Source organism: Prunus persica, chromosome G3 (genome assembly GCF_000346465.2).
Source record: "Prunus persica cultivar Lovell chromosome G3, Prunus_persica_NCBIv2, whole genome shotgun sequence".
NCBI classification, from domain to species: Eukaryota; Viridiplantae; Streptophyta; class Magnoliopsida; order Rosales; family Rosaceae; genus Prunus; species Prunus persica.
Genome location: NC_034011.1, coordinates 16,576,815 through 16,593,927, shown reverse-complemented (window position 1 = coordinate 16,593,927; position 17,113 = coordinate 16,576,815). Strand labels below are relative to the sequence as shown.

The 17,113-nt window shown below is 36.4% G+C and overlaps 2 protein-coding genes across 2 annotated transcripts; one reads left to right on the top strand and one right to left on the bottom strand.

The window, feature by feature from the left end:
- On the bottom strand, positions 711–5,555 carry LOC18783006 (E3 ubiquitin-protein ligase SINA-like 7). The gene is made up of 2 exons (XM_007217669.2): positions 4,898–5,555; positions 711–1,667 (listed from the first exon to the last, which is right to left on the bottom strand). Exons 1-2 carry the CDS (start codon positions 5,474–5,476, stop codon positions 984–986), a joined length of 1,263 nt encoding a protein of 420 aa, XP_007217731.1. The 5' UTR covers positions 5,477–5,555; the 3' UTR covers positions 711–983.
- On the top strand, positions 11,454–14,240 carry LOC18783885 (10 kDa chaperonin, mitochondrial). The gene is made up of 3 exons (XM_007215120.2): positions 11,454–11,662; positions 12,258–12,397; positions 13,915–14,240. Exons 1-3 carry the CDS (start codon positions 11,558–11,560, stop codon positions 13,961–13,963), a joined length of 294 nt encoding a protein of 97 aa, XP_007215182.1. The 5' UTR covers positions 11,454–11,557; the 3' UTR covers positions 13,964–14,240.

The window sequence follows — 17,113 nt, the reverse complement described above, 5'->3', positions numbered from 1 at the left end:
AAGTACATGTTTTATTTCGTCTAGCAGACTGCTAGCTAGCTTTAATAACAAGAAACACCAAAGAACAATATAGCTCATAGTTTCTTTCTTTTAATCAAAACCTGATGCTGTACACCAGATGTCCGAAATAAACAGTGCACGACTTATAAAAAATAATAAAATAAAATGTACAATCCAGGAGCTGACAGGACGTTGCATAAAAGACAACACATATTACAAGTTCTTATTTATAATTTAAATTCTATAACGTAAACATAAGTTTATAATTTAAATTCTATAACGTAAACATAAATTAGACCAGTTGGTCATGACAGTATATGAGGCCCAGTAAAACTGATAGATGCAAGTTGGCAACTAATGGTTCTCTGCTAACTTGATGAACAAAGAATATAACCTTTCCAGTTTAGCTGTTTCTAATCACAACAAATTAAAACAGAAGCAGAGACAAAGAATAAAATGGCATAGAAACAGAGATTCAGCACTGCACTTGGTAAGCTTCATGTTGAAACATAATACAAATGTTAATACCTTCAATATAGGATAAGCAGAACATGTTCTTAACCATTTTAATTTACCTTCAATCTTACGACAAAAATGGCACTGATTGAATTTAGATGCAATCCTAAATTACCGGTAGCAAATAACAATGCTTTACTTTGTAAGAAATCCTACTTTCTTTTTTTCCTTTTAACATAATACACGATTTGGAATTCCACCTTCAACACAAACATAACTTTTCCGGTGTCATTACTTCTTATCACGCAACAAAAGTATATACAGTAAAGATGGGTGCAGTAAAGCTACTACTCAGCATAAGTACCCATTTTACCAAGAGGTATAACATATGGACATATACTGGTGTGTAGACAAGATGTGAAGTCCACAACAAGAAAAGAAAAAGACATCTTTTGTGACATTTATAAATATGTAAAACACCAGATCCTTTCCAGCACAATGCCATTCCTTTGATAGTACAACTTATTTTAAGCAACACCAATACTTTGAAAGGATGCTGGGCATTGACCATTACGCCATATGCAGAGATCCATGTTGAGCTTGCCAGAACTGAAAAAATCACTAGGGATTATAAAGTAACCTGTTGAAGAAGGGCTAATAACCTGGCCTGCAGAGTTCTTTGTGAAGGACTGGAATCTGAGAGAACTTCCGTTGGTTTTAGCAAGAAGATCATAGTAGAAGCCTCCCTTGAAGATGGGTTGAATACAACGAAGCGACACTAAATTTCCAAGTTTTTCAGCATGATTGTCAAGGATAAATAATATACCTTCTCTCTTTTCTTGGAGAACAAGAAATTTGTCCTTAATATTTAAGGTGATGGAAAAATCGATGCCATACAGGAAGCGTGTTGCATAATCCACATGACTAACGGTGAAGTGTAGGTATAACTGCTTGCTTGAAGAGATAAAGTTGCAGCCCGAAAGGGGGCATGAACAAGGTGAATACATACATGCCTTTTCATGTTCATTTTTTTTATTGTAAGTTACCATTTCTTTGCAGCCATGCTTGATGTTTCGGCATGAAATTCTAATTGATTCCAGAATCTTCTCAATGGCCCGGCAACGATTATAGCCAATGGGCCAGGAACAGGAGGGGCATTTATTTTTACTCTTGGTGCAGCAAGAGGAGCAAGCTATATGCCCATTTTCACACTGAATTTCCAAGAAAGCATGCAAAAGTTAGCAGGTTAAATGAATAAACTTATGACATGAATGAAGAGCTTGGATAGCAGGATAAAAATAGATAATGCAGATCTTGAGGATATACCTAGACTCTTTGGTTCAATTTCATAGAAGCAATGTAGCAGACTGTTTTAAGAATGGTTCAGATCATAAATATCAAAGATCACTAACCCTATGATACTTATATTTTTAAGGTTATGGCTCTTGCACTTAAAAAGGTTATTAAAGTAAAATAAAACAAGAAACTTTAGAAGCGAACATCCTGTATAATTTTAAAAATAAAATAATAAATGTTGCCATAATGTTGAAAGAAGAAAACTTCAATTTGTAGGCAATACTAGGCTAAAATGTTGTGATAATTGTTTGCCATGTTTGATAACTGAAAACTTCACCCCAGAAAATGCAGATAAAAAAACAAATATGACTAATTATATTTGATACTGATGCTTGTCAATCTATGCTGCGGAGAGACAAAGCAAACCAATATAAGGATTTTCCTGAGCTTAAAAGTCAAACTCAACAAGCTAAAGAACCAAAGAACTCCATAGTTTGTAATCTTCATATATCTTGCTTAACTGTCTTCACACTTGGCAACAATTACAACATGCCTAAAATTATAAAACAAAAGACTCGAATTTGACTAGGAGATTTCCAACACTGAGAAAAACATAAACCACAGAGGCACACATGAATGTGAAACTTTATTTGGGAAAATGCTCCATGTGTGAAGGACCACGGTGTTGTCAGTTGTGGTGTACAAGAGTTTGCGTAGGCTTATGACTTAGACGAGAGACCAATAGGTCCTATTTCTAACCAAAAGGCAAATGACAAAGGGGAATAAACTTTTGGATTATACTAAACCCTAAGAGTTGGGGTGCAAAATCTAAAAATCAGCTTGCAAACCATGAGTTTCAAAGTAGGGCCCGATTAAACAAGATTGTGCCTAAATGTATGGGAGAGGGAGGTTATGCACCCTCTCAACTCTCTCAATTTATTTTCTGTTGAACAAAATCATCTATTCTTCCTTAATAAATCTTTTAACAATTTCTCTTAAAACGTGAGGTCTCACTCTCTCTCTCTCTCTCTCTCTCTCTCTCTCTCTCTCTCTCTCTCTCTCTCTCTCACACACACACACACACACACACACACACACGTCCAAATCTTTCAAATCTGTCCCTCTCTTACTCTGAATCTGACCAGACCCTTAAATGGCCAGTGCTTGCTTCTTTTTCTTTTATTTTATCTTTTGTAAGAACCAAAATTTCTTGAAGGAAAAGAAAGAAAACCAAAAATATATATATATATAAACAAACATGGTAGTCAATGTTAAATTTCTGTGTTGGAGACCAAATGAAAATATTTGGTCTTGGGTAATCAATCTAACCTAAATATACGTTTATTGGTAGATCTAAATTTTAAGAATCATATAAAAATAACCGCTAAGATCGCTAGAATCCAACAACAACAAAATTCAGATGCATCAACTAAAAAAGACTTCTAACAATGTAAGAAGCATTTTACAATTGTCTTAAAACTCGCATTAGCTATTTTGGAAGATGTCAGGGAAATTCCTTGAAATCTCCTTCCATGTACAATTTATGAGTGAATCAATTATGTTGGCTCAAACAGGGGAGCTTTGCCTTCCAAAAGAAATGAATACTGTTACAATCAGATAAAGTCAAATGTTTCAAAGCTCTCGAATGCCAAAGGCACACAGCAGTGACAATGGATTCATGTCGTGCCCTGTGATTTTGTTTTTGTGTCAAATCCAAGTCAGCCTTAACCTGACCTGTTTACTTAATTGTGTCACATTTAAACCAAGTTGCCCTTATTTTTAACCAAACCCATCCCTTATATACTCATAAAATATAAATTATCTTGAATCACAAGACCAGGAAAACCCTGCAAATAATCATAAAATTCTATAACGAGTCCTACAATACAATATCAAGAAATGGATTATAAAAAATAAAAAAACTAGTCATTTCTGATAAATAAATAAAAAACTAGCCATAAATTCTTTCGTACAAATTAGAAAAGCCACCTATGTTTATTGTTTACTGATATGGTGGGACAGTGTTACAACATTCATAACCAAAAGAGAATTTGGATGCCACTGCCAAGTGTCTTTCCACTAAGGTATTTGGGTCTTCCCTTGGGTGGTAATCCTTGTCCCTTATCATTTTTGGATCCCACAGTAGAAGAAGTTGGGGTCTTGTAAAGTACACTTTGATGGGTGGGATTCTCGAGTTGTTGCGAGCACATTCTTATGTCCTTGGAAGTACATCTCTCGGGGGTATCGCTCTTTCTCTCCTCTTGTAAAGTTTGTGGTAGGTAGAGGGGTTAGGGTAAGACTTTGAGAAGGTATTTGGATGGGAGAATCATCTTCCAATACTTACATCATGCCTCTTTAATGGATTATGTCTCTTTGCACTCCAGTGGTGAGTTGACAAAAGATCATGGCTTGTTCATCCTTCAGGTAATTTTTCTTGCAAATCATTCTTCCTTCAATTGGTCGTCCATCAATTGGATCCTCCTTTTGAACCATTCAAGTTCATTTGGAAGGCTGATGTTACAACCAATGCAAGTTTTCACGTGGCTGGTGGTTCATAAACAGTTGTGAAATGCTCCAGGGAAGAAGGCCTTATGCATGTTTTTCTCCGCAGTGTGCTTGCTGTGTAAAAATGAGGAGTTTGTGGATCATATTTTTCTACACTGCACCTTTGCCACACAGATTTTAATTTTCCTGCTACAAGTGTTTGGTTTGGAGTGGGTGTATCCTAGGAGCAGTATCTTGCTGTTATCAGGAGAATTCTTGACAATTGGGGCAAACAAGAAATGTGCCACAAACCTAACTAATCCCATTTCCACAATCCCACAAACCTAACATAACCAAGCCAAGCTAATCCACACTACCCTTCTCTTATCCTGCTCCCTAGTCCACACTCTAATTCAAGAATTACCTTAAATGGCCACAAGCACTAACCTCAGAACAATAAGAATCTACAGAACTACAATCACAATCCTAAATCAAATTCAACCAGGATTGAATCCTTGAATATTCTAGCAAACAAATGAGGGAAATTTTATCAAAGCAAACAAATTAACCATCATATAAGACCACAGATAACCGTAGAATTTCAACGCAGACCCAACAATCGAAACGAAAATGGCTATTCAAATTTGGGAGGAGGGTTTACCTGGAAGACAGGGATGGTCAAGGGTTCATAGCAAATGAGGCAATCAAGCACTTCTGGGTCGGCTAAGGTGAAGACAAGCGACCCATCGGTGACGGGTGAGATCGGAGGAGGACTGCCCTCTTGGACTCCGGCGTTGGATGTAAGGCTGGCCGAAGCAGAACCCACTTGGTGGTTGGCTTGTGCTGTGCGGTTCTGCAGAAGCAAATCGATGATCCGCGGCACCCGTACGGGGTAGGAATTTCCTACTTGCGGTAAGCAGCCAACGGTGATTTCTTCTTCTCCTTCCTCGTCTTCTTCTTCTTCTTCTTCTTCACTCTCTTCGTCTGCTTCTACTTCGCTTTCACTCTCCACTTCTTCTCCTTCGGATTCTTCATCTGCTTCTTCATCTTCCTCAACAGTCCGTAGCTGTTGTTGCGATTGTGGTTGCGGTGGTTGTAGTGGTTGTTGTTCGATTATGGCGATGCGAGCTGCGGGATATTGAGGAAGGAGATTAGGAGGGAGACGAGGCTTCTTGGGCCTGGGAATACGGGATCCTTCGCCTTCTCCATCTTCATCTCCACCTAACGCGAATCTCGCCATTTCTCTCTCCCTCTCTCTCTCAGTCTCCCAATAATAAAATAACCATTTTGTTTTATTTACAGCCTTCTCAGAACCAAAAGTATTAAACTAACCTCTCAGCAACCACGCGGGAGACCACGTGTTCCAGAATTTGGGCAGTTGCCTATCAAAAGTTTTTCATATTTATCTTTTATTTTATCTTATCAGTTGATAATTTTTGTTCGAAATACATTCTGATTTCTTTTTATTTTTTAATTCTTTGTATTTCCATACAAAGAGTATTATTTTACATATTTGTCACTTTTTTTTATTTTGAGTATGAGTAATATTCTAAATTACAGAGGAGGGGGTTTCTTACATACATTATTGGGCTAGACCCAGTTGTTGTATTCTACATCAAATTGTTATCTTCTATTGAAGGACACCCTTTAGGGTTCCCTATACTTTTTTTAACGATCCAAACCATCTATATTTCAAATATTCTTTCATAAATCATCATTGCAAAAAATTATACAAACTGAAAATCATTAAGGCATTCAATTAGAACCAACAAAATAGATAAATACGGTGCTAACAACCATCTAATTGAGTGGCTAAAGTCTTAAACATTCTGTATAAATAGTAGCTCCCTAATAACCAAGATAAGAATTAAGTTGAAAAGAACGATTATTCAGTCTTTATAGCCAATCTTTAAGTCTTTTGGCGTACTAAACTTTATCCACTTGATAAAATTTTAAAACATTAACATTATATTTGGATGAGGCACCTTGAAGTGAGGGGACTCGAAAGTGATGGGATTAAAATCATTTGTTTTGCTAATTTTAGTTAGTGGGATTTCGTTGGGTAATTTACTATATTATGAAAAAGAACAAAATATGGCAAGAATTGCCAAGAAAATTTCTTACTGGTTTAAATTCATTTATTTATTTATTTTGGGTTATAGAATTTAGGCTTAAATGTTAAAATGGTCTTTGTGTTTTAGTCAATTGGCAAATTTAGTCCTTATGTTTTTAATTTGACCAATTTAGTCCCTGTATTTTACTCTGTTAGTCAATGTTGTTCATTTCGTTAAATTGCCGTTAAAAAATTCATTTAAAATTTTAAAAATTATTAAGTTCTGTTTACAAAGCAAACAAATATGAATTTAAATAACAAAATGTTAAAAAAACAATGTGGAAACCCGACAGCCTCTATGTTCTCATGCCTCCACAACCACCATGAGGAGTCCCAGCCACCACCCTATTCTCTCTCTCTCTCTCTCTCTCTCTCTCTCTTTGTTTTTCAATTGTCGAATCCCAACATGGCAACCAAGTTCTTCAGTTTCTTTTCACTGATTCTTTTGCTCTGCTCCACATTCATTGCAGTAAAGTGCCTCACCTTTCAATATCATGAGTACAACAATTGGAGGTTTCCTTGATGGGTTATCTCTTGGAGCCATCAAAGAATCGGGCCCTAGCCCAGGTGAGGGGCACAAATTTATGAACCAACAAACCCTTGGAGGGATAAAGAAACCTAGCCCGAGCCCTCCCTTCCCTCCCCACAACTCCTCCATCTCTCTTCCTTTTTCCATCCCATCCACCCCCACAAAATATGAGTGGAGGACACAGTCTATTGGTTTTCCAAAATTTCTTATTAATTTTTTTATTTTGTTATTTGTATTAATATTATAAACTGAACTTAACAATTTTTTTATATTACTTTTTAATTTTTAATGAATTTTTTTAAAGGTAATTTAACATAATGGATAATATTGGCTAACGGAGTAAAACACAGGGACTGAATTGACCAAATTAAAAACAAAAGGATTAAATTTGCCAAATATGTAAAACACATGGACTATTTGAACATTTAAGCCTAGAATCTATTTCTAACCCTAATTTTGTAAAATTTGTTTAATTTTAAGGTCAAAGAAAAAAAAGGAAAAATGACATAAACTGCCCTGGATTCTCTTTTGGAACCCTATAATTGTCCAACATCTAGCACTTGTTGGCACTTTTTACCCACCACCAAAAAAAAACAAAAACAAAAACCCTTAATCTATATTTTCAAACCAAGAAAGAATACTTATACTGAAAATCCAGTAGAGTCCCCTTGTAAATATAGGATCATAAAAATAAAAATAAAAATATTAAATAGATTAACGATGTTCTTGATCATGTAAAAGTTTCAACAGAAAAGCAAGACGGAACCCTAAACATGTTAGTGTAGCACTAATACCACATGTAAGAATACATACCTGCAGACGAAGACATGATTGACAAGCAAGACCTGTACAATCAGTAAACCAAAAGACTCAAGGCTACTGAATATGGTTTAGGACCTTTCATGAGCGTATGTTTATGAGTGCAGGGCCTATACTTTTATGCTTACACTAAGCTCTATCTCTATCCAACCTATCATTGACAGAGTAGAGTTCTTAGCCCAGCAAACACTAAGGAGCCCTATCATATCATTATCTGATAAGTCTAACTGCATAGACGAGTTATAAAATTAGGAATCTACTAGTTTAATTCTTATACAGCACTGAGCTAACTTTATAATGTAATAATTAATACTCAAAAAGGTTCTTACAGTTTAATCTCCCTTGGCATCGTACGTGTGTGTGTGAGAGTACCCCTTTTATGGGATCATTTTCAAGTTCGTACTTACTTTTGGGGATATTTACAATTACATACTTAAACTCACGAAAACTTACAATTTACCCCATTCGTTACCTAAACCGTCAGTGAATCTGTTAAATGTTTGCATGTCAAATGTGAGACATATTTTTTAATGACATGGAGTTCTACGTGGACAAAAAATAATAAACTATTATACAAAATAACTAAAATTATATTAAATATTTAATTTTCATTTTAAAAAAAAAAAAAAATCATTGTCCTCTCCTCCTCCCAACCCCTCGGCCCAACTTACCCTACTAGACCCAACATCGCCACCCAAACACCCAGCCCCTCTATAGTTCGCCGCCGGAATCACTGTGGGAGGAAATATTTTCGTCTCCAATCACAGCACGCCACGTGAAAAAGAATATTATGTCTTAAATTAATTAATTGAACCAGTTTATCTGGCTAATTAATTAATTGGGATAAATATCTTAATTAATATGATATTATCTTTATTTAATAAGATAATATTATTAATTTAGACATTATCCTAATAAAGAGAAGATAATATCATTAATTCAGATATTATCTAAGTTCGACTCGATCCCTACGAATTTAGGTAGAGAATAAACTCAGCATATTCTCTACGAAACCCTAGCCCAGAGGCTCCTATAAATAGATGACCTCATTCATCATTCAAGGTACATCTAAAACCTACTCCTAATACTCGAGAAAAATACATGAAGCTTTCTCTCCCTCTCTACTCTCCACTCTCCATATTTTCTCTACTCGGCTCCCGCCGCCACCCCGCGGGTGTGGTCTATTTACTCCGATCTTTTTTACAGGAAGAGAGAGAAGGAAGATCGAAGGCTGAATGATCTAAAAGCTAATATTCTCCCGCGAGATTATTTGCACAAACAACCGCCATCGATGCAGACTTGCCTATCCTCGTGGGAATCCTCTCTCTCTCTCTCTCTCTCTCTCTCTCTCTCTCTCTCAAATAATGCAAGAACTTCGATTTTTTGTAGAAGACAAATCAAGAAAAGAACTTCTCGAGGCTCAACTCATGACTCACCATACCCCACTCAACTTGTGAGGCTCCAACGTAGCAAATCTATCCTTACAACTTCATCCGGCAACTGTGGAGTCTAGCACTTTGTCGCTGCCCTTCTCAAATTGACCGTCCCCAGTCAACAACGCGCGACACTGTCCACTCCCTTAGACCTAGAAATCTTCGATCTGTAAAGCCCAGATGGTTGGGTCGTCGTCGACCTCGAAAAATTCACAACCCATTATGGGGGACGTTCTCAAGACCTCGCTGGAGCTCATGGTGCCCTTGTTCAATTGGGGGAGGGCTGGGAAAAGAGGGAAGGAGAGTGATTTTTACTTATTTATTTATTTATAATTTGTTTGAAATTGTGCAAGATTGGATTTTTGGTTTGAACCCATTGTGGGATGAGAGATCGCTTTTTTTCATTTTCATTTTCAATTTAAGTTTTTAAACAGTCTCATTCCCATTTGTGTAACTCTAACTCATTCAAATAGTGAATTAATCACTTCCACCGATTTTCACCCAAAAGTTGAAAGAATGGGTGTTTAATTCTGAAATTGGGGATTTTAGGTTGAAATTGATTGAGTTTGAGTATAGGTTGTCGCCGGTTTGGGTGTGGTAGGGTGATGGTGGAGGGGAGGATGGGGTTGGGTGGGTGGGACGATGGGAGGATAGTCAACATGGTGATTGGGGGCCTGGGAGGAAAGAGGGGGAGAGATTTTTCTTTTTCTCTTTTATTTTTTAATTATTTCCATTCTTTTATAGGTTTTTATCACAAATGGTCTCTGAGGTTTGTCAAATTTTCACCTTTGGTCCTTTATATTTTTTTGTTGATTATTGGTCCTTTATGTTACACCTCACACATCAATTTGGTTCTGCCATGAAGTTATGTTAAATTGATGACGCGGCACATATGTGGTGCCTACATATCCAATGAGATCATGCCACGTGGATCTAAAAAAATATATTTTTTAATAAAATAATTTAACATTTTTTTAAGAAAAGAAATGTTTAACATTATATAAATTTCAAAAAAAGAAGAGAAAATAAATAAATAAACTCAGCCTCCCTCTTCTTCCCCTTCCATCTCGCCTACCTTCCCATTCCCTTTATTCCCCTTCCGTCTCCCCCACCCTCCACCTCTTATCTATTTGTCCCCACCCTCAACTCTCTATCCCTACTCTCTTTTCTCCCATAAACTCCCAATCCCCCTTCCCCACCTCCCTCCCACTCTCCCTCTTTCTTTCTCTCACCCTATGTTTTTCTCTCTACCTAGAAAACTCCCAAGCCCAACGCCACCCATACAACCCCCATCCCCACTCGAGATCCACCCCACCCCCACCCCCGCCCAAGACCCATCCCCTAGCCACGACCCAAATTCCAGCCCCACCTCCACTCGAGACCTATCCCCATCTCCTACCTACAGGGGTAGAGTTAGAATTGTAAACTTAGGGGGGGGGGGGGGGGGAAGTAAAAAATACAAGTTTATAAAAAACCTAAGGTTTCAATAATTACCTGTTTAAAGCTAAAAATTTCTAATTTAGTTATGTCTAATTTGTTTTAGGGGGGACTTCAATTTAAATTAAAAAGGGGTTTTTACAAATTCTCTTATTATATTTAATATGATTAAGGAGAATTAAAACATTTTAGGGGGGGCAGGGCCACCTCCGGGCCTAGGAGTGGCTTTGCCACTGCCAACATATATATATATATATATTTATAAACTTTTTTTTATCAGTTTTTCATTTTTTTATTAATTTAAACATTGTTTATCCACTTGGCATCCACATTAGCAATTTAACAGAAATTTTTTAATGTACCAAATTGATGTGTGAGGTGTAACATAAAAGACCAATAATGTCATAAAAAATAAAATAAAATAAAGGACCAAAGGTGATAATTTGACAAACCTTAAGGACCATTTGTGATCAAATATAAATTTACTTTTTACAAACCTATTTTTGAAAACATAGAATTGTTTATTATAGGTTTTGTCCACGTGGAATCCACGTCATTAAAAAATGGGACTCATATTTGCTATATCAGCATTTAACAGACCCACCAACAGTTTAAGGAACATAGGGGTTAAATTGTAGGTTTTCCGTGAGTTTGAGTATGTAGTTGTAAATATCTCTAAAAGCATATATGAACTTGAAAATTACCCCTAGTTTGGTGGTCTTTTGTAATTTGTTCAAAAAACAACTATTTATTTATTGAGACAAAAAGGGTCATTTTTCAAAGTTTTTCCTTTGGAAAGGAAATGGCAAAAAAAGGGTTTTCATGTAAATTCAAGGGGCTGAGAGACGGTAAACCCTTCAAAAACCATTTACTTACTTTTGGTCGAACCCTTTAAAAAGCTAAACCCTACTCAAGATATAAAGACTCGATTGAAGGGTTTAGCAGTTTAGGCTTACTCTTACCCTCAGTGTGCTGTTTGCCAATTTTCTGATGGCGAAGCGTTTGGTTCCACTGTTGAATCGTGTTCTTGTTGAGAGAATTGTCCCTCCATCAAAAACCACTACCGGAATCTTACTCCCTGAGAAGTCCGCCAAGGTATACTTACCATTTTAATCACCCCCTACTTTCTCATTATTGTGTTTGTTTCCTGAGAAACTCGAGGATAATGACATAAAATGAAAATTAGAGTAGTCTCTGGTTTCTGGGATGTGGATCCTCTTTGGAACAGAATTGGGTCGCTGGTGTTTGACTGATACCGGGCTATGGCTGTGGGTTTTTGTTTTCTTGGATTTTAAAGTAGTGGAATGTTAGATAGTATAGGCTTTTGATTTTTTGCTCTCTCTCACATTTTAATCCTTTTTTGATTACTTTTATGGTAGCAAGGCAAGGGTCTTGTTTTAAATCCACATCGAAACATATATTTCTTAATTGGGGTTTTCCTTAATTAATTTATTTCCCTCTTATACAGAAATTTGGTAGAAACAGTAACATGAACTTAGGCCTTTTATTTTATGCAATATGAATGTGGCTTTGCTGTTAAATGAATTCCAGTCTGTCTCAATTAGAAGAGTCCAAAAATGATATTTTGGAAGTATAATTTTTCTCCTCAAGGAGAACTAGTAACTGGCATGCATGGATTGAAATATATGTTGTTTTTGGAAAATTGAATATTTCCTGCTTTACACTTTAGCTTAACTCTGGAAAAGTCATTGCCGTGGGTCCTGGGACTCGTGATAAGGAGGGCAGCTTTATCCCTGCCACTGTGAAAGAAGGAGACACTGTTCTGTTACCAGAGTATGGAGGAACTGAAGTGAAGCTTGGTGATAAAGAGTACGTATATATTTTTCACAGGGCCTTATTGCTTAAGTATCTTGACATACATTTTCTTTGTCTAAAATCTAGATGTAATTTTTCAAGTAAAGCACTACTAAGTTAGCAGATGTGTGTGTCTTCTGCATATTCACGTATCTACTTACAGATGCGTTTAGTATACATGATGCATTGAGTGCTTTGTGCATGAAAATATAAGAAAACTACAGAGACACATGATCCATTCATGAGTTTGACTGTAGTCTCTGTGATATGGGGGTGGAGTCAAGGTACCTCAGCATTTTTCTGTAAATTCAGCCTAAGTGCTTCAGTTGACTATTAGCATAAACTGCCTAGGGTATGTAATTTGAAGTAGTGATTAAGTAGATAATTTAGCTTATAAGGATTATAATTAACTTGTTGAAAAGATTCCTGTCATGATGCAAATAGTTTTATTGGCACTATATTGAACCAATGCTAATTTGCGAACCTTAATTCAATCTAGATATATTGAAAGCTGAAACTTGGATTTGCAAGCTCTTCATTGAAGCATGGGGGCTTTTATTTTACATATTGTTTTTCACATTTGTAGATAAAGGAAACCAGATCTTTGATTTTGTGCTGATGAATTCCCTTCCATATATGACATGTTAGCCAAACAATGAGAGTGGCATTCTTTTCATTCGATGGTTTTCAGTTATACAAATCTGTTGTGTTGTGCATAAGTATGGGTACTGATAAATACTTATGTATTTGTCGTCACATGTATCTACATATTGACATGTCTCTGTGTTCTTATACCCATGATTGCCCATGTAGTTTTTTAATGTATGTCTTACATGCATATATCAATATGCATGTATCTATCTATAAACAACAAATAGCCTTAGGCTCCTCAAGCATGTTGGTTGGGTCATTGATTAGGATTACAATTCAATGAATTCACTCAAGTAGGCATCTTTCTTGTTTCATGGGAAATGGCCCCCATTCTCCCTCTCGCTCAAGTAGGCATCTTTCTTAGCTTGTGTTTTGGCTTCATAGTTCTCGTATGAGCTCAAGCTCAATTCTAGCTCACAGAAGGATGTCAGCTTGAGTTGAGAAATTTTAAGTAATCTTAGCTGTGTTTGAGCTATGGCACTCAGGCATTGTTTGGGATGTTTCAGGCAACTTAGAGCTTACGTTTGACTCGATTTGATTAATATACACAAATCAAGCTTGATCTTGTTTTGGGCTTGACTAATTAGCCATAATGTTTTAAAGGTGTTGAATTTTACTTAAATGGAAAATGCACATTGTACCCAAAAGAACAAGTGGAAACTGCAGATAAAACATGACATCTCTTTATAATCATCTCAAGATCTCGGGTGTGAGTTAGAATAAGGCACCAGCCCCCACATGGTATTATTAGGATGTCTTACCTCAAGTAATATTTGGTGTGCCTTTTCTCAAAGTTCTTGTGCATAGGCTTTGGAATGCTTTCAAAGTGATGCCTGATATTTTTCCAATTGATGCTCATGAAACTATTTGTGCCATTGTAGGTACCATCTATATCGAGATGAGGACATATTGGGAACACTGCACGACTGATTATCAATGGAGTTAAATTTGTCCATGAGTTATCCTGGAGGATTTGAGTTCCATAGCATGTATTTGAGTCGGCCCTTTGTTGATGCCCTACCGTCGGTGCTGCTTATAAATTAGATTAGATGAAAGAAACATGTAAAACTGTTCTGTTATCGGGCAAATAATTTTAATGCAACTAAAACGTCTTTGGTTTGTGTTGGAGTATTACATAAACTCTTTTGAACACATTGAAGAAGTTTAACTTATGCTTATAAACGGTTCTTAGTTGCTTTTGTTAGAAGCATCATTTTTTTAATTTTATTTTATGGCAGAGCAGTGGCTTTCCTCCCAGACATGAACTAAATAGTAGCGATATCTCTAGCTGTGACAAATAGAGATGGCAATGGGTCGAATCGGGGGTGGGTATGCCATTCTCATCCCTATCCCCGTTAAGCTTTTTTTCCCATCCCCGCCTTCATATCTGCAATATTCATATCGGGAATTCCCCATCCCCACCTTCGTTGGGGAATGGGTTCCCTTACTAGCCTTGTTACGGAAGAAAAAAATCAATATATAACTATGTTGAAATAAATATATACCTATGCAAAATAATGAAAATATATATGATATATATTTATTAGACAATATAAGAATGTTTATATATGTATTGAAAGTTAACTAGATAAATAAGTAGTGTGGCTTAAGATTTGTATAAATAAATTATATAAGTGTATAATATAATAATATAAAACTTAGTCAGTACAATCACTTTAATAGCATATTTATATAAACAAAAAATATATATACTCTAAAAGGGAAGGGTTCGGGTTGGGGATTAAAATACCATCCCCGCCCCTTCCCTAACACCATACCCAAAAAATTCTCCGTACCCATCCCCATACCATTCATACCCGACTCATTAAGGTCGAATTCCCACGAAGACCCTTACCCGCAAAGAAAATTGCCATCCCTTGACAAACAGAGCTTCATGAGCTACTAAACTACTCTTGTGGTACCTAGAGAAAACATTCCCATATATTGTGTCCCCCATCTTAGAGCAGCAGTTCCAGTAAGAAGGGCTGGGGGGGTTTAGGCCCAAAACCTGTTTCCAGCAGCAAGGGCTAGCCCTGGCAGGAGATGGGGCCCACGAAACCAGGCTAGCCCTCAGGCAAGATCTGCCTTTGTTCCAGTCCGAGTTTGCTGACGTCAGCGATGACATCAGCAACAAAAAAATTTTAAAAAAATCTACAAAAAATACAAAACATTTTAGATTTAAAAAATAAATAAATACTTAGTTGTAGTTTTCACTTCCCACAGCAAAACTCTATACAAATTTCTGTCCTCATATCTCATGTGAATAGTTGTTACCATGGCAATTGGTGGAAACACCACAACCTTTTGCAAGGGCAGCAACTATTCACGTGAATAGTGGCTTCCCTAGCCCCCCCTTGCCATGGTAAAGGGCAAATGAGTGGAGTTGCTCTTAGAAGGACTTCCCTATACCGATGCAAAGATAGTAAAGAACATTGCAATGTATTTCCACCATCTTAGCAGCCTACGAGATTTAATTTACAAACATAATTTAAATTACTCAAGTCTTGAGCTCTCAATGAATTCTGTGATCCATCAAACATGTCTTTTTACTTTTCGTCTAAAGAGATGCAGCTGGTATGGCACAGGCATACCCAGTCAACATATTCATGTTAAAAAAAGGTCGGATGAATAAATTGCAGCCCCATTCAAATACTTTGTGTTAGATAAAAAATGTAATAAAGTAATTAAAAATTCACTGAACATAATCTCACTCTTATTTATAAATAAGAGTTTTTATTGTTTAATTGAGTACGATTCATTCAAGATAAAAATATCTCTTAATTATAATCTTTTTGGAAAGAGAAAACCCTTTGATTCCAATATGAAGAATGAAATAAATAATGGAATTTACTTGATGTTACGGCTGCATCCAAGGAACCTTAGACTACCTACATACCCCATTTTAGGGATCAAGCCTTTTGTAGTTCTCACATAATTTGATTGGACTTTCAAGGAATGAATGACCCCTTGAAAGAATTTGTGGTATGAGAAATATTTTATGGAATTTGGATGAATGTGGTTGGAAAAGTGTTTGGGGCGAATTTGGTTAAGGACACTATGGATTCTGTTTGGGCTTGCAGTCGTATCTGGATTGAATTTCCAAATTGCCTACGTATCCTTGGCGGAATCAAACCGGACGTAGTTCAGAATATTTGGTTGGACTTTCAAAGAATAAATGGCCCTTTGAAAGAATTTGTATATTTGAGAGATTTGAATTTGATCTCATTGAAATTTGCAGGGTAGATGACCCATGAGAAAATTTGGAATGGTTTTGTACCATCTTTATTGTTAATGTCCAAAGAAAATTAAAAGGCATTTTAAAGAGCCCATTAATTTACTCACATATGGTTTTTAAGGATTAATCCATGAACCACATAATTTATTTGGACCACCTATAAAATATTTTGGGCTTTTGAGAGTTAATGGGTAATTTATTTTGTCAACCCATCAATTTGTTTTCAGGTCTTGACATTTTCATTAGTTGTCCCATAAACAAAAAGCCCACATCAGAGAGGCTTTGAGAGCCAACTGCATTTGAAACCGATATCTATTTGGAGTAGTAGAGATTAATCCAAACTGAGTCACTCTCATCTTTATCCGGAGTAGTTTAAATTAAACTCAAACTGGACCAATTTCTATATCTCTTCAGCTACCCGCTAGCCATAATCACTTCAGAGCTTTGAGTTTGGAACGCCAAAACCAAAGAGATATCAAAACAAGGTTGGTCCTTTCCTTTGCTCCTTTCTGTCAGAATTAGACCTTATAGCCTATTAAATTATTAGTTTAAAGTCTGGGAACTTGAAAGGCATCGTTTGTTTGTCAAAAGAAATATAGAGCTTTTGAACCAAAAAGAAGTACAGAGCTTATTATTCTTTATTTGCTACTTTTCTTCTTTTTGTCTTTTTGTTTCTTTTCATCTTCCTTGTTTTTGCTGGTCTCTCCTTGGCCTTCCCAACTCTGTGTTTTTTTTGTTCTGACACAATAACATAACCTCAACCCTCTTTTATTTTAGAGTAGGTCCTGTAAGCCATTTCTTCTTTCTTTTCCTTATGTGCAACACGAATTGGGTTTCTTTGCCTA